This window comes from Trichechus manatus, unplaced genomic scaffold (assembly GCF_000243295.1).
Source record: "Trichechus manatus latirostris isolate Lorelei unplaced genomic scaffold, TriManLat1.0 scaffold00199, whole genome shotgun sequence".
In the NCBI taxonomy this organism is placed as follows: Eukaryota; Metazoa; Chordata; class Mammalia; order Sirenia; family Trichechidae; genus Trichechus; species Trichechus manatus.
In genome coordinates this window covers 942,525-961,345 of record NW_004444135.1, presented here as the reverse complement: position 1 = coordinate 961,345, position 18,821 = coordinate 942,525, and the positions used below count along the sequence as shown (strand labels likewise).

The 18,821-nt window shown below is 36.8% G+C and overlaps 1 protein-coding gene across 2 annotated transcripts in view; it reads right to left on the bottom strand.

Moving 5' to 3' along the window:
* The window catches only part of MIB1 (MIB E3 ubiquitin protein ligase 1), a 145,924-nt gene that overhangs the window by 113,777 nt on the left and 13,326 nt on the right, over positions 1-18,821 (bottom strand). For both annotated transcript variants that reach the window (XM_004387921.3, XM_023742053.1), the window contains exons 2-3: positions 2,953-3,124; positions 803-932 (exon numbers count right to left, since the gene is read on the bottom strand). In XM_004387921.3, coding sequence (XP_004387978.1) covers positions 803-932; positions 2,953-3,124 — 302 coding nt within the window. The remainder of the gene's footprint in view (positions 1-802; positions 933-2,952; positions 3,125-18,821) is intronic.

The following is an 18,821-nucleotide window of genomic DNA, read 5'->3' as shown; positions in this document are numbered from 1 at the left end:
TCTTAGCTCAAGTAGATACAAGAGACTAAACAGGCAGCTTCTGTCTGGAGGTGAGATGGGAAGGCAGAGAGGATTAGAAGCTTGTTGAATGGACATGGGGAATCAGAGGTGGAAAGGAGGAGTGTGCTGCCACAGTATGGGGAGAGCAATTAGGGTCACATAACTATGTATAAATTTTTGTATGGGAAAAATTTTTTTAAAAATCTGTTGACTGACTTATCAATGAATGAATAATCAGGCAAAGCAAGATGAGATCCAAAATATATAATAAAACCAACAACTCACTTACCCAGATATCTTTGGCTAGACAGTTAGATAAGACTATATAAAATTCCCTTCAGAACAACTGCTTTAATTGACCCTACAGCGCCCTACAAGCTACCCTACCTGAGAAGGGTCGCAGAGTTAACAAAGTAGCTGACAGTACCTATCAGAAATAGGCCCCTGAGGAAATGGAACATGAAATAGGCAAATTCAAATGAAACTTTAATAGTAGGAAAGTTGAGAGCATGAGATATTGGCTCAAATGGGACATTCAGAAAGCCATTCTGGCAACTATATGGCAACACGAAGCCTAAAGGCAAAAAGGGTAAAACCTACCTACAACCTTTCCAAGGAATGCCAATGCTTACAACACAGCAAGAACAATCTTTTTTCTTTCAGGAGAAAAAGAAATGAAGATATTAAAAGTTATTATTGGCACAGAAAAAAAAAATGGGCCAAGAAAGTCAATTATAGTAGTAATAAAAAGCTCCTGAACATAAAACTAGAATAACATGATGAAATAAGAAAAAACCTTTACCTTTCCCCTACGCCCATTTCCACCATCTTGATCTTCCCATTGCCAGTCTACTCCTCGTACCACTCTGGCACCTGCAAAGATTCCTCTGGCTGTAATCTTCTTAGATTTTCTACGGGATTCTAACAAAACCCTAAAAATAGAATTATTTATTTTCAAGTTTATATTAAAATAGGTTTAACATAATTTATTTTTTTAAGTAAGACTATAAAGAGAGTTATTTTGAAAATAGAAAATATTTTTCTTTGCTCTGGTTAATAACATAATAGCATGATACAAAAATACCTTTTACATTCCACAGGTGATGATGATGGCAGTAATAGTGATAATAATAATACTGTTAGCAGTAGTAGTAGCTAATATGTACTACGCTTTTACTATATTGTAAAAGCACTGATACAGGTGTTAAGTGTGTTATGCTTCTTATGAGAAAGATACATTATATCATCCATTTTATAGATGAGGTCACTGAGTCTCAAAGAGGTTAAGTAATTTTTGCCCAAGGTCAAAAAAGTTAAGAAGTAATGGCGTCAACAACTGAACCTGATTTAACCACTTCAGGGTATCACTATGGTACAGACAGTTAAATAAATGCTTAGCTGCTAATTGAAGGGTTGGTGGTTTGAACTCACCCCAGAGACTCCTTAGGAAACAGGCCTGGTGAACTGCTTCCAAGAAGTCACAGCCTGGAAAACCCTACTCTACACACATGGGGTTGCCATGAGTCAGAACTGACTTGATGCAACAACATAGTCTTCACTACTTTAAAAGTGACAAACTCCAATCCTCCCAGCTACCAGGCAAGTAATATAAATGAGTTATTTCAATATAAATGAAAGAGCACCTAGGAAATATACCACTACAGCAATGACAAATGACAAGTGGCACTCGACCTCAGGGTTAGGAAGACAACAGGGAGTGGCAGGGACTTTAGTGAACTGGAGAGCATGATCTGCCTAAAGGGTGAAGGTGCTCCTCTGCTTCAGCCAGCTGTTGCCATGAACAAATGCAGGCCCAGTGATGACAGTCTTCTAATTTGTGTGTTTCATTTTAAGAATCCATAAGCCTAGATTTTTGTGTGACATCACCCAACTTCAAAAATTTAGAACACTACGTGTGCCCAGTAAAATACATTTCTGGCCTGATATGACCTACACCAAATTGTCTCCAAAGTTTACTTACAGAAGATTACATACTTGCAGAAGATTATGGACCTTGAAAAAAAATTCTACAATGAATTAACTGGGCCAGCTTCGTTCTCCAGGGCCACCTACCCCTTATTCTTCTACATCCTTCTGATTCGTATAATCAGAAAAGTTTTCTGCTTGTTTGTGTTATTTTATTCATTTTTCTAATTTAACTCACTGTTCTATTCATTGTTATTGTCTTCATTATATCCCAACCTTAAAAACCGTAATACAAAGCACAAAACCACTCAGTTAATAAATGGCAGGGCCAGGCCCGGGATAGTCTGACTCCAAACTCCGTTCTTTCTACTATTCCATATGCCTCCCTATGACTGGCTAGATTCCTGCTTCTACGCATTATCCATATCTACATGAGGAGACTCCATCACCTGAAACTCTGTATCCATTAACAATTAATATTCCTCTCTCTTTGCTCCTAAGACACTTAATGCATATGTCTACCACAGTTCAAAATATCACATTATAATCATTGTTGATCCATTATTTTCCTCAACTTGTAAACTCTAAGAATACTGTGAGTCTTATTTATATTTGAATCTGCAGAAAAGTGTACTAGTTGCCACACAGTCTTAATAAATGCCTGTTGACTCAAGCAATGGACCCTAGTGTTCATTTGGTAGCAAGTAACAGAATAGACAGCACAGTGAGAAGAAAACAGTGTCTCTTCTACTGCCCTTGCATTTGCAAACATTGAGGAGTGTCAAGTCTCAATGCTACAGAAAGAACAGCCCAGTCTATCTGGAAAAAATACATACAGGTCTACCTTCACAGAGCTCTTCTCTCACTATATGGCAGGCCTGGTCCACCTCTAGACTGCCATCTGCCAACTCCTGGTAGTAAGCCAGCTATCAGAATCTATTTCCTAATGCTATTTTTAAAGCTAAGTAGTATAAAAGTTGAAAACAAACAAGGAATCTAGATTGAAGAAAAAACTGTTTCCCTTACCGCTCACTTCCAGGTGTAGTAATTCTATAAAAGCGATGTCTTAAATGATGTTTATCTCCATGATAACAAACTGTGCACAAATCATAATTTGTACATTCCGCACATTTCCATCGAATGCCAATGATAGGTTGTTGGCGGCAGGTATCACACATGGTTCCATCGTGTTTGATGCCTATTAAAACAAGTATACATGCTTAGATTAATTATTAGCATTATAATTTAATAGAATATTGTTCTGTTCCCCGGGGAAAAGATAAGAATGGAGCATTTTACAAGATATTTTAATAAAGTGGAAGATAACATTTCAAACATACCATGTATCAAAACCCATACCCGTTGCTGTCAAGTCGATTCCGGCTCATAGCAACCCTATAGGACAGAGGAGAACTGCCCCATAAGGTTTCCAAGGAGCAGCTGGTGGATTCAAACTGCTGACCTTTTGGTTAGCGGCACAGTTCCTTAACAGTTGCACCACCAGGGCTCCATACCATGTATAGTTTCATTATAACAGATCTCAAATGTTTTAATCAATACAACTTATAAACTAAATATTTTCTCTCTCTTCCCTTTTCGTTAGTAAGAACACTGGTCTTCTTGGCAGCATTTTCTTTGCTCTCATCCACATACTGAAACTTAGGTTCAATCCATGGAAAGAAATTAGAATCCTTTACCACCAAGTACATGCTTCAGACTTCAAAAACTCAGAAATCTTTAGAGAATTTTCCATCTACTCTCCAGGTAAACAATTACTCCAAAAGCAAAGACAATTTTGTCTTCATGATACTATGGAAACAAACTATCAATTAACTTAAGCATTGACCCACCCCTGAGTATTGACAACTTTTTTCCAAAAAGAATAAACCTTAAAACTATTAGCAGGCAAGTATCCCAGTTTGAAGAGATATATACTGTACTTGAGCTTTTTCCCCCCACACTTAAAGGAAAAAAAAGGTAATAAACTCTAAAAAGGAGATGAGCACTTGGTAGAATGGCCCCCACCATAAATGTTCACATGGATGAATGCGACAGACAAACTATAAAATGCACCACTATAATGAAAATAACTGACATTTTAGAGCATTAGGATTGGAGCAATGCTCCTTTACTAACCTGTTACAATATCACTAGTTCAATAAATTTAAAAATAGGATTTTTTTTAAAATAATGTGTGGCTTATGAATATCAGTGTCATTACTTTAGGGACACATCCTATACGGGCAGCCTGAGTGTTCAACTACCCAAAAAAAACCAAACCCGTTGCTGTCGAGTCAATTCCGACCATAGTGACCCTATAGGACAGAGTAGAACTGTCCCATAGGGTTTCCAAGGAGCACCTGGTGGATTCGAACTGCCGACCTTTTGGTTAGCAGCCATAGCTCTTAACCACTATGCCACCATGGTTTCCCACGCTGAACTACCAGCAAGGGCTACACTGTAAGTACAATAATAAGACTCTCCTGAATTCAAGTTCTAACTTTGTGTCCTTGAAAAAAGTCATTTTAGCTGAAGAGTTTACATATAAAATAATGGTACTTGTAGAGGGGAAGTAAAGTGAGATTTAGATGAACAAGACCAGCCATGTTCAAGTTAGATAATGGTTGCATGAGAGCTCATTAGATTATTCTCTATTTTGTATAAGTTTAGAAATTTTCTATAATTAAATTTTTAAAAGGAGTCATTTTAGTTCTCAGGACCTCAGTTTCCTTTGCAGGAGGCAATACGTTCTTTAAAGGTGAGAGATGTTCTAAGAATCAAATAAGAATGTGCTGTATAAGCAAGAACTAGAGTACAAAAGTAGGAGTATTATTACTAAACTCTACAAGAATTAATACACTATTGCTACTTCCTAATAAGGGAAAAATCCTATATTATTCATTTTCTATATCCAGTTTAAAACCTCTATGAGTAAAGTTAACCAAATTCTCAACAAAGGGCCAAGCTTGAGGATAAGCCTGTGTTTTAGCTGAGAAGATGAAGGGGAAAAACAAAGGAAGGAAGGAGAGAAGTAGGGAGGGGAGGGAGGAAGGGAAACTAGGATGCCTAGTGTGCCTACTGGATTACACAACAGCATAACACCACACACCAAAGAAGTTTTGTGTGCACTCCTTCTGCATCTCCTGCATCTCCTCCCACAAGACAAGTAACGTTGAGTGTAGGGGCATAGGAGATGGCAGTCAACAGTGTCTACTGACTCATTCAGTAACTATTTCTCTACTCCTACTGTGGGCAAGCGTTCTGGTGCTTTCAATACCACTCTTGTTGTAATGTAACAAACAGGAAGAAACTAAAAGTAGCCAGAGAAAGGAAGTCAAGCTACAAGAAGCTTACTTTATGAGGCAGTCAAGGGGAGATAATGGAAGTTTAGATTAGGGTGATGATGGTAGAAATGAAAAGCAACAGAGGCGGGAGATACTTAGGACTTGGTGGCTATGGATTAGAAAATAAAAGATGTAGGAAAAGTTTTTAAGAGTAAATGAGATCACTCAAGACAAAACAGATAGCATTATAGATATTTTGGAATAGGCAATTAATTAAACAGCACAACAAACATTTGAAATCTAGGACTGCTCTGCTTAAAAACAGAGAAAGGGAGCCACCAACAAAAAATAAACAAGCACACACTAATTAGGAAATGCAAGTCCAGTTCTCCATTGATAGAAAGGAACTCACCTAAGAAACTAAATCAAAAAAAGCATCAGGAAAAGTTTCATAGAAATGGTAGAGGAGGAGACCTTTCAAAGGAAGAAAGAAGAAATTTCAGAAGAGCACAGTGTGTTCAATGAACCAGGAGCAACAATTTTGTTTGGCAGGAACATGAAAAACAGAAATAAATTATATATAGAGTCAGGCTGGGAAATGACAAGATCAGACATGATTTCGGACCTGTACACTTAAATCACTACACAAAATGGAAAAACAAGGGTATGTGATTTAAGAAACAAGTTCTATAATTTACTAGCTAGGTAGTACTCAGAATTTAATTACTTAAAATTACTGTGGGTCCCAATATTCTCATCTATAAATTGAGAAAATACTTTCTTTCATATGGAAAAAGATGTGAGGCTAAAGTGATATAACAGGTGAACACACTTTGAAAGGCTTTAAAGCAAAATGCAAATATAACAAATTATACTGCACTTAATTTAATTTTAATATAATTTATTAAATGAACTAGTCATCTATTTAAATAATTTAGTGATCAAAATCATGACATATTCCGGGCAAATTCTACAATACATACGCAGAAACCAAAGAACTCAATAAATTTCTCAGAGACTACATTTACCCCATTGCCATCAAGCTGATTCCAACTCATACCTACCCTACAGGGAACATTCAATTATTCACATGTGGATTATCCCTACTTTTACCTTCTCCATGGCCATTTTCTTATTAATACTGTATGTCAGGTTACTCCCCAAAGCTAATGCCTTCCCAGGGGCTATACTTATCTTCTCACTCCCTTTCAGTTGCCTTCACCCCAGGATAGCAACAATGGACACAACTGCCAGGAGAGAGAGAGAGAGCACTACTTTTCATCAGGTGATAATGATGCTTTCTGTCCTAACGCTAATCAAGTTGTTAGCAGCCATCAGGTCAGCCCCCAACTCACGAGGACCCTGTGCACAATGGAAGAAATGCTGCCCAGTCCCTTGTGATCCATATGGTTTTCACTGGCTGATTTTTCAGAAGCAGACGGCAGGCCTTTCTTCTTTGTCTTAGTCTGGAAACTCCACTAAAACCTGTTCATTATCATAGCAACACACAAGCTGGTTACTGGGCAAGAGATGCATTGGCCAGGAATAAAAGCCAGGTCTCCCGCATGCAATGGGAGAATTCTACCACTGAAGCACCGATGCCTCAACGAAAGAAATTGTACTCTAGTCTAAACAGAAAGTAAACTGAAATTAAAAACCACCGAACTATGACTACACAACTCAAAGCTACCAACACTGACTGGCATTACATGCTTTAGTCTTTCGGAACATCCATTAAAGGGCTGTATGCAATCTCCATCTGTTCTTCCTTTCCTTAGCAACTCTTTTTGGTTATGTAAATAAATACAAAGAAAAAGTTTTTGTGGGTTTTTTTTTCCTTCTTTAATCACACAAGGACAAAAAAGTTAAGATACCCAAATAATCAATAAACAAGTTAATCATCCCTTGGGTTATTAAGAATTTGCTATATTTAGCATTAAATCATTATATAATAAATTCCATATAGTGTCCATTTTGGAAAAATAATTCTGTATTTCCAGTCTCCCAACACAAATACCAAAGTATACAAAGTGAAAAATTATCCTAGCTCACAAAGATAATTATTTTAGGTAAATTCTAAAACCTATCAACAGATCAAGAACTGTCAGTCTAAGATTTTCATAAAACTGCAACTTTTTAAGAGAAATGCCAAGAATCACAATTCATTTTATATCAGTTTTTTTTTAATTCATAGATTTTAATACTGAAATACACATGCATTTTGCTTTATATATGCTTTATATACCAGTTATGTTCCTGGAAAAACTGAATGTATATTCAAAGTGGAGGAGAGGTGTGCCAAATTGTATTTCCCAATGACGGCCTGTAAAACAACAGTAGTAGGAGTAGTGTTAGAACCTGTGTAACTGCTGGAGGGATAATGTGAAACAAGATCTGGCCAAGGCTGATGTCTATGAGGTGGAGGTCAGACATACCTCCACTCTCCAACATTTTTACCAATTCTGACACCAGCAGTCCCTCTCATGGCACTCTCTACTTCTCTTCTGGGTTTGATAATTCGTTGCAATGGCCATACAGAACTCACAGACCATAGTTACAGTTAAGTGGTTTATTAAGGAAGTAACAAGGGACGACTCAGGATCAGCATCAGCAGACTACAACTCAAGATCAGATTCAGGAAGCATGTAGGCAAAGTCTCTCTTCTTCAGTGCAGGACCACTCTCTCAGCTCCTCTCGGCCTCCAGAGGACAGGTTCCTCTCGGCCCCGAGGGCAGGCTCCTCTTAGCCCTGTCACCTATCATCACTGACTCTGCTGCAGGGCCCCTTCCAGGCCTGTCACAGACTCTGCCACTGGACACCTTCTGGGCCTCTTGTTGTCTTCAGTGTTACAGCTCTGACCCTTGTTACTGCTCTTTTAGGAGGTTTCTTGCCTCCTCTCTCTGCTTCTTCTCTCTTCCTTCTGCTTCTCTTCCTGCTTTTTTCTGTCTGAAAAACCTCTGTGGGGGGGCTGCATATATACACAACTCCTTGTCGATTTCAAGGTATGGCACCTCCGAGCATGGAGCCACAAACTGACCAATCCTCTCTTAGTAGGCCACAGATACCTCATTTGCATAGTCCATTGTCACTTCATTTGCATAATATATTCACCAATCCGTGCAAGGTGCATAAAACAGACCAGTCACAGGGCAGGCTGCAGCCCAGGGCCAGACAAAAAGTCAATCAACCTTTAGAAAAGTAACAAACCCTATGAGGTAGAAAACTAGAGCAAAGGTAACTCCTCAGGGCTTAGGGGGAAAATCTCTCAAGCTGTTTTTCCAAAGAACCAAGGCAAAAGGCCACATAAAGGAACTCATTTCACCACATGGCCACACCAATATATATCCCATCCCACATACTCTTCTTACAATGTAACACCAACACTCCACCATCAAAAGATGGGGTCTAGTTCCCTCCCCCTGGGACCTCAGTACCCCTTGGTAACTGCCTCAATCAATGAAGTGCAGCAGAAGTGACCCTATGTGATGTCTCAGGTTAGGGTACAAAAGGCAATACAGACGCCACTTGCCTGCCTGTCTCTTCCTATGTCTTAATACTTTTCTCTCTCGCACTCGCTCGCTCTCTGTCTCTCTCAGGATTCCCATCCTGCATGCCTTGGGAGCTCTGAGCTGATGTGTAATAAGTCTGGCTACCCTGAAACCATCATAATGGACAGCCCATATGGAGAGGCCACACAGAGGGAGAATCTTCCAGCTGAGGCCCCAGATACTGCAGAGCAGAGACAAGCCATTCCCCCGTGTCTCCAAATTCCTGGCCCATAGAAGCCATGAACATATAAATTGTTGTTTCATGCCACTAAGTTTTGAGGTAATCTGGTATATAACCATAGTAATTGAAACAAAGCAAGTTGAAAACAGTTGATCTTTGTTATAGCTCTTACAATATACCAAAAATAAATTCAAGATAAATTAAAAAGCTAAATATGAAAAAAAAAAAAACCACCATGAAAGTGCTAGGAAAAAATAAACAGCATATTGTACAATTTTGAGGAACGCCTTCCTAAGTATGACAAAAGACCCAGAAGCCACACAGCATGCCCATGTGAGCACACACAGAATAAGTCTGAAGAAACACTCCAAACTGCTAACAATGGTTAGGGGTGCCTAGGGTGCAAAGGTGAGGAGAGGGAAGGCACTTTTCATGCTGTTCTAAATATTTTTGAATTGTTTGTATTTTTATAAATATGTTAATTTTAAATTAAAAAACAAGAGAGATACCAATGTTACATTCTTAAATTGGCAGAGATTAAAACTAGTATCTCAGTGCATGAGAAGATCTGTTAACAAAACCAGTCAGATAAGGGAAATATAAATTGATGCCCCTCTATGAAAGGCACTTGCAAATGTTACCAATGACTTTGAACTTGCCTTTATATTTTTTAAAAGGTGAAAAAAAAAAAACTCATTGCTGTCAAGTTGATTCCAACTCAGCGATCCTATAGGACAGAGCAGAGTTGCCATAAGGTTTCCGAGCCTGTTATCTTTATGGAAGTAGACCACTACATCTTTCTAGCAGAGCAGATGGCAGCTGACAACATCAACCATTCGGTTAGCTGCCCAGCACTTAACCACTGTGCCACCAGGGCTCCTTTTTAAAAAGTACATGCAAAAATTTAACATAACTGGTATAAAAAATACAGGACTAGGTATGTGTAAACTATGGTAATCTATGCAAGGAAATTCTACAGCTATTAAACCATGTTGTAGAAAAAATGTTATTGACATGGTAAAACATCATTCTATAAAGTACATAGTTTATAAACAACTACAGTATACCATTTTGGTAAATGATCTACATAATATGCGTAATACATGTACCATGTGCGTAGAAAAACTAGAAAGATAATCCCCAAAATGTGGGAGTGGGATTACCTTTTCTGGTTTCCCAAATTTTCTACACTGTGTATTACTCTAGAAAGCAGCTGAGAGAATAGTGTAATACACGGTATACACGCATCTGAGATGCTGGTGTTGTGTCACTTATAATTAAAATAAAAGTTAAACACAAAAACATGAGGGGCCATAAGTAAATATTTACAGAAACCAAGAGTATGTAACTGCTACTTAGATGGTTTCTATTTCTTTTAACCCTTCCACTGACCTATTTCATGCTAATGAAAAGAAAACATGTACCTCATCTAAGTAAATACTCCTGGTTGTCACAGGCCTGAAATTAAAGTCTAATAACTATATATGTCTTACCATAGGAAAGCAGCCGTGACCAAAAAAAAATCATAATATCAAATACCAGTAATACTAAATATCCATACAATGGTTAAGCTTCTGAACAAGATCTAAAATAGGTCACCTATTTAGTTCCATTATCACAAAAAGCAAAATGTGCTAAACATATATGCATGTACTATAAATTCCGAGGTTAATCCTAAACTAACTGTGCAGCTCTTCCAATGAGTTGGTTGATGAAAGACAAGGCAAATGTATCCCAACTTCCCCAACTCGACAAAAAAAAAAAGGTCCAGTTTTCCACTATTCCCCCATTCAAATATTTTCATCTCTAGGCTCCTTTTCCACAAAGTACAAAGATAACTGCATGCATGAGTTCATAATCTGTGTTCAGGCTTCTTTAAAAGGAACCATTTAAACTCACAATGACAACTGGTAAAAAACCTTCTATAATTCACAGTTTTAAAGAATACTTCAGGAAAGTCATTAATGTACACAAAAGCACATCCAAATCCTTTCTTGGTTCCCACAGTTCAAATGCCAACAAAGCTACTGAACAGCTGTGACCAAAATTAGCATTACAGAACTTTAAACGAGAATGTAACTAATTGACTTTAAAACAAAAGTTGATACTTAAAGAAAACATAAAACAGGAATAGAAAATAAATAAGGTTAACAATTTACTGATCTACTTTGGTAGCTTTTTTGTTTCCCTTCATTACATCCACCCGATTCATTCTCATATAAGACCACTCCCTGCCAGTCTAAACCTCCTTAGTCCTGGCAAGAGTTATTCCTTAAAAATTTCATTTCATGAAATTTAACTCCCTAACTAAACCTATTAGCGCCTTTTCTTCTTTCTATAGAATACTATATTACCCTAGAGAGCTAATGCTCTGTTCCTTTGCTAAGCTTTAAGAAGACATCTGCCACCATTAAATGAACCACCTGATGATAGTTTTTGACTCACTCAACTAATACTCAAATGAGCATCTGCTCTAAGTTTTAATGGCATCTTGCCTAAATTCAATAACTTAGAGAATTTACATAGCTGAAGTATTTTGCTGAAAAATTTTACAGAGAACATGCTAGTCCAGATCAATAACCACAAGTTCCTGACAGCCAATGAAAACAGCTCAAATTCTGTTTAAGTAAAATTTTAAATTTTTCTAGGTAAAAAAGATGATTGAAAGATAGAGCCAGAGTTCTCACTACAAGCAGTTCAGTATATGAAACACTTTAACATGGATCACTATATAAGTGTAAAACTTATTAGTTTATACAAAAGTGAAAAAAACTTAATTGTTCATTAACAAGAAAATGGGTACATATATAAGCTATACAGTGGACTACTACACCACATTTAAAATGAATGTACAAGAGTCAATCAATATAGATGAATCCTTTAAACATAATGCTGAGTATATAAAAAAATTATAGAATACAAAGAGTTGCAAATATAGTATGAAATACTGTTTAGAGATATATAAAAAGTAGCATAAATGTAAAGAAATCCATGTGAACTACTAAAAAAAAAAACTAATTTCTGGATAGTGGCTACCTTAGGAAGAGAAAAGAAGGGAATACACCTGGGCAGTAGTACACAGGATGTTTCAACTACGTTAGTATGTTTTGTTTCTAGATGGGGTCACAAGTATTTGTTAAATATTATTCATTTATCTTTTTGGATATCTCAATATTAGATCATTTTAAAACTTTAAAACAAACAATAAATATCCCTATTACACTAGCATGATGCCTAGTTAATCCCCTGAGTTTTTGGTCTCATTATAAAATTTTACTTTACCATTAAAAAAGAATTCATGAGTCAACTAACCATTATTCAAATGTAATTATTTATTGTTGCATAAATGTCCACTGAAGTCATTCAAGAAGCCAAGGAATTCTATTTCTGATTTACGGATTCCTTCGGCTTTAACCTCAAATCAAATGTGACAAAAAATATTATAGAGATTAGAGTGGGTTAGCCAAGAAGAGATGCATCTTACTCTCCTTGAACCATCAAACCACTTAACTAATTTAGCAGTTGTCTCAAATGTAATTAAAATTCTTAATGAGGGCAAGGCCTTTGTGATCGCCAGCTCCTTGTGATATTCCACGTTCCTTACTCTTGAGAAACTCTAAATTAATAAAAGTATGATTGTTATTATTACTTCTACTAAACCAGCTGCCACTGAGTCAATTCTGACTCATACAGAGAGATCTGTATGTGTCAGTGTAGAACTGTGCCCCACAGGATTTTCGATGGCTGATTTTTCAAAGTAGATCACCAGGTGTTTCTTCCGAGGCATCTCTGGATGGACTCGAACCTCCAACCTTTCGGTTAGCAGCCGAGCAAGTTAGCCATTTGTACCACCCAAGGGCTCCATTAATAATAAAAACCAAACCAAACCCACTGCTGTCAACTTGATTCCTACTCATAGTGACCGTATAGGACACAGTAGAACTGTCCCACAGGGTTCCCAAGGAGCAGCTGGTGGATTTGAACTGCCGGCCTTTTGGTTAGTAGCCCAATGCTTAACCACTGCATCACCAGGGCTCCTCATTAATAATATCAGCTACTATTTTATCAGTACCAAGCTCAGTGCCTTAGGTACATTTTCATATTTAATCTTCCCAACAATCCTAAAAGGTAGACATTATTATCCCCATTTTATAGATGAAGAAACTGAGGCTCAGAAAAGTAACCTGCTTGAAGTCACACAAAGTCAGTAAGAGGCAGTATCAGATTCAAACCCAGGTTGGTATGGTTACAAAGCTTCACTCTACCAGAGTTTTTTCCCTATTTCTTTCTGATCCTACCTGAAGAATAATTACATATTTAGGGACATCGGGTTCCCCATTTAACCTACTGCATTCAAAACATGTTATTAAATCCTATTTTAATATATAAATAAGTCTCAAAGAGATACTTTTAAAAATCTTAAAAAGTATCCATTTTCAGTCTACTTCAATAGTGTATGTAGAGTGAAATATCATCTATTTCCAACTCTTACTGTATGTTAAGAAAATATCTTTGAAGGTGTCTCACTCAAAGTCTATACTTCCTCTCATCATATCTTTTCTGTTGGACAAGTTATTCTCTCATCTATTTTTGCAGCCTCTGTAAAATACTTGTACTTATAATACTGCAGTACCTTATTACAGACACTCATAATAAAATTACAATCATGTGGCACACAATCCAAACAAAAGAAACAAGTTGTCAAACTAGGCATGTAACTGGCAGTTTTAGTAATGTATTTATTATTTAGCATTTGTTGCACAGGAGTAGAAAATTAATGAGGTACACATAAAATTAAGGATTTTACCTACTTTAATTCTTTTTTAATTATGCCAACCGGTAAAAGACTCATTATTCGACTTTAGGAGCTGAACACTTGTGTACCTTGACCTAGTCCAACATCATTTCATAGTGAAGAATTATGACTTAGAGACAAACGTTATAAAAGGGGAAAAAAAAGAAGACGGACAGAGCTGGACTGGAATCCTCACCACTAACTTGTTACTCGTGAAATCTTGAGCAAGTTAGTTCATTTCTTATAGCCTGTCTTCTCATCAGTAAAATGAAGCCTCCCAAACATCATTCTTATGAGAAAATCAAACACTCATATGTGTGCTCAGAGAATATAAACTAATTATAATGAAAACAAATATCAACAAAGGTATATTTGCTTAAGGAGCGCTGGTGCCATGGTGGTTAAGCGCTCGGCTGCTAACCAAAAGGTCGGTGGGTGATTTGAACCCACCAGCCATTCTGCAGGAGAAAGATGTGGCAGTCTGCTTCTGTAAAGATTAAAGCCTTGGAAACCCTATAGGACAGTTCTCCTCTGTCCTATAGGGTTGCTAGGAGTCTGAATTGACTTGAAGGCAATGGGATATCTGCTTAAAAGAGAAAATATATATATATTCCAAAGCCAAAACTGAATGTCTGGACCATCTGCTGTTTTGCATTATTTAAACCCCACCTTATCTTAGTTGTATTCTACAAGTTCATTATAATCCAGTTATTCAGAATTCAGAGCCCATTTCCCTCAGAAACGAAGTTTTAAAGATAATTTAGGTACCAGACTACTTCACAAGGACCTGTCCCCTCTACACAGAGCTAATCTCTGGGTGTGCAAATATAAAAATTGTTGCTGTGTTCCTAGTTCCACCTGAGGAGATGGTTCAATCTCGGCAACCATATCCCCCAGACATGATGGCAAGAGAGGCAAGCTAAGTGACGTGTGGAGATAGGAATATCTGTGAGTTAAGAAATGGGTTGAGAATAACAAGGAAGAATGTTCTAAAACATTTTCCTACAAGTACTTAAAACACATAAGCTCCTTCTTGGTGACTCACAGCAGTGGTTTCCAAAGTGAAAGACAGGACCTAGAAGATACAGAAGATGATCTTTTGAAGTGCAACAGAAAACACAAATCCACAATCTCTTATCTGCGATTCCAGGATCCAAAAAAACCCTAAGAAAAAAAATCTAGTAAGTTTGGAGCAAATTCACTTAAGTTGTAAAATCTGACCTGAACAAACAACAGGCTATATACAGTACGTAGTCTTTACGTGTCATAGGCTTCACTGCAGAAATATTAAGGTATTTGACCCCAGGGTGTTGCCGTGATCCCAATATGGGTATACACTGATGTGGCAAACACATCATATTATGGTTCTAAAATCTGAAGGTTTAGAAGCCCAAGCGTTCTGAATAAGAGGTTGTGGGCTTCCATTAAAATTTCTACTTTCACATATACTTTTTTGCTAAAAATCTAAGGATGAAATTAAGTTTTACGCATTATAAATTGATAAACTGATACTAGCGCTCTCACTAGGTTCCCCATAAATAATCACATCACACACAGACGACAAGGTATCCTGAGGGTGAGTGAGACTTTGAGGACCTGGAGGGATAAACAAGGCCCTCACTGATGTCCACTTCTAGCATATTAAGACACGCTGCAGCTTTTGTGTGCCTAGATAAGTGGCTTTGTGGACTGTATCCTAATGATATAAAGCAAAGCATTACTGATTATCTTTAGACAAGGTGCTTTAAAAAGCCAAAATTAAAGATAAGTTCCATGTTTATCTCTTACAAAATAATAAGGTCACAAAATTGCATACTTCTTCTGTGATGAAAAGTAGTTCTTACAGGAATGCTCCTAAGAAGCTATTTTTTAAAAATTATACCCATTTAATCTGGCCCTTCCAGGTAAAGACAATGTCTGACAATAAATGAGAAAATAAATGCTGTCCAAAAGAAACTTGTATTATAGGATGAGCATAGTACTGATCATAGTAATGACGTTTGGATACGTTCCCATCATTCTATGGTTTTTAATGATGAAAATTACGCACATCACCAATCAACTCTCATATCTGTATGCTTAAAAGAAAATACTTTTTTAATTCATTTTAAACTTGAGGGTTTTGAATTCATTTGTTCAAAATATGAAAGTGAAATACCTTCCAATTAGTTTGTAAGAAATTATTGGCAACGGAAAAGATGGAAAATTACCATCTTAACTTCAACAGAAACTTTTACTTATAACGGGTAAATGGGATCAAACACAGAGTATCGAGGTTTAGCACACTGTATTAGTCAGGGTCTAGTCAGGAGGCAGAAACCACACCATCCTACCACCTCTAGAAGTAGGGAAACAAAGAAAAAATGGGGTTATTAAAATGTAAGAGGCTTAAAAGAGAAGCCCCATGGAGCTGGGACCAAGACCTTTAAAGAGGGGTGGTCAACTGGCTGGTGCTATTGTCTCTGATGGGTGCACACTGAGGTTGGTTCTGGTGACACTGGAAACATGCAAGCAAGGATCAAATGCTGATACTGGAATCAACTGTTCCTGCTGAGATGACACTGACAAGAAGAGCAAGTAAAATGGCGAAGAGCAAGCACTTTCTCTCCCTCCAGCCTTCCAGTCTCCCTCTAGTGCTCCCTATTGGCAGAGCCAACAGGACCCCAGCTGTCAAAGGAGAATGCGTGCAGAGTATGGAAGGGTAGGTTTGAAGCCAAGAGACAACAGCTTAATAACCAGCATAGATAAATCAGAAATGCACTTCTTCCATTCTCATCTATGAGGCCTCCCTTCTAGCTATAGAAGATAATAAAATCAAGAATAGAAATAAACTGAATTTTACTTAGACTTGACTTGCTAACATATTAAACCAAGATTTTCAAAAATGATAAAGAAAATCATATCGCTCTCATTAAAAAAAAAAAGGAACATATTTTGATGGGAGGTAAAGTGTTTAAATTTCTATTTTTGTACACTTTTTTAATTCATGTACTAATAAGTTAGTACAATCGTAGATGTATATGATTTATGAATATGACTTTATGGAAGTACAGGCACAATTATTCCTGGTAGGATTAGTATTACTGGAATGAGTGATTTAAAAACATTTGTAGACCACTGGCCTTGGTTTCTTCATGTGTAAAATGGTGATAATTTTAGTATCCACTCCTCACTGGTGCCCTGGTGGCACAGTGGTTAGGAGCTCAGCTGTTAACCAAAAGGTCAGCAGTTCAAATCCATCAGCAGCTCCTTGGAAACCCTATGAGGCAGTTCTACTCTGTCCTATAGGGTCACTATGAGTCGGAATCGACTTAATGGCAACCGTTTTTTTGTTCTTGCTGTTGTTCACTCCTCATAGGATTCTTACAGGACTTAAACGAAATAACTCATGTAAAGGTTCAGAACACTGCTATATAATATTAATTACTCAACAGTAATTAATGTTATTGTTATACTCTCAGGACATACACTTGCAGACATTAATGACTTTTACCCCCTAAAAAGGGTGTTAAGCAAGCATATCATTTCTTTATACAGATCCTTCCCAAAGTCAAGTATGCATAGCTACCTATGGTAATACAATCAAACCACTCACTAAAAACAACTTTAACAGAAATCATTAGAAATTAAGACATTCACTTGCACTTTTCTACCTACAGACTTCTTATAAACCTGACCTGTGAAAAGCTTAATTTTTTAAAATTTTATGAAAATTTTGGGACAATTTTCACATATTACGTGCATATTACAATAACTCACCATTGCTATAAACATGTAATCATATATATGTATTTTCCCATCAAATAAATGACAAGTGTTCTCTTAACTGTATGGGATACACTTAATATGTCTTCAGTAAAGCATGAGCCAGTATTTCATTCTATTATCATAACGTAGAGAATCCCTGGGTGGTATAAAAGGTCAAACACCGGGCTATTAACAAAAAAGTTGACAGTTCGAATCCACCCAGAAGCATCTCAGAAAAAAAACGTGGCGATCTGCTTCCCAAAGGTCACAGCCATTGAAAACCCTATGCAGCAGTTACGCTCTGAGACATATAAGGTCACCATAGTTGGAATCAACTTGATATTAACTGGTTTTATCATAACATAAAACCAAGAGTAAAAACTGAGAAAAGAAAAAATAATAATAACAATAAACTGGACGAAAAACCTCTCAAGGAACTCAGATGCAGGATTTTATTTCTGCTTTGCAGCCAAGGAATGTCATCTGAAAAAGCAAAAATCTGCTCATGCTTCAGTGGTCAAAAACACGAAAACTAGATCTAGATATAATAAAAATATTTTCCCCAGGGGGAAGAAGTTATTTTATCTGATTATTTAAAAAAAAAACTTTCATATAAAAATGATTATCATTAGAAACTAAAAGCATTATAGTCATAAATTTGTACAATGGCATGTAATTTTTGCCAGCATATTACACCAAACTTGGAACAGTATAAAATACAAACTGTCCTTTAGTAATCACCTGTATTCTATGATCCAACAACATAAAACTACATAAGGTAATTAATCACAGCTAGGCACCTGGCCCTATCACCTAAATTTTCCAAACAATCCTAAAAGGTAAATATTAGTAGCCCTCAATTTACAGTTAAACAGGCTCATGGGGTTAAATGATTTGTTCACAGTCACATAACTACAAAGTTTTAGGCCTCGGATTTAAATTCAGATTATTTCCCAATCCAAACATTCCACCATAGTGCTTCCCAGTAAAACAGCAGTAAGTCTATTTGACAAGTCAATTCTATTTGAGAATTCAGTTCTTAAGAGAAACTGAAATAAGGCATCTTTTTAAAATTTAAAAAAAAAAAAAAAATCCAGGCTATCAAAGAACCTACACAATCATCAAAACTAAAAAAATATTTAAAGATGCTAAGCACCAACTTTGGCTTGAACCACTTTAGAGAATGTATATTTTTCATATGATTTTAGTTATAAACATCGAAAATTATTATTCTTCAATTAATAAAGTGAAGCAGATATTGAGAAATATTGTTGTGTTCCTGAATTTGGCTGCATTCAGACATAAGAATGAAAATATTAATACTACATAAAACATTATTT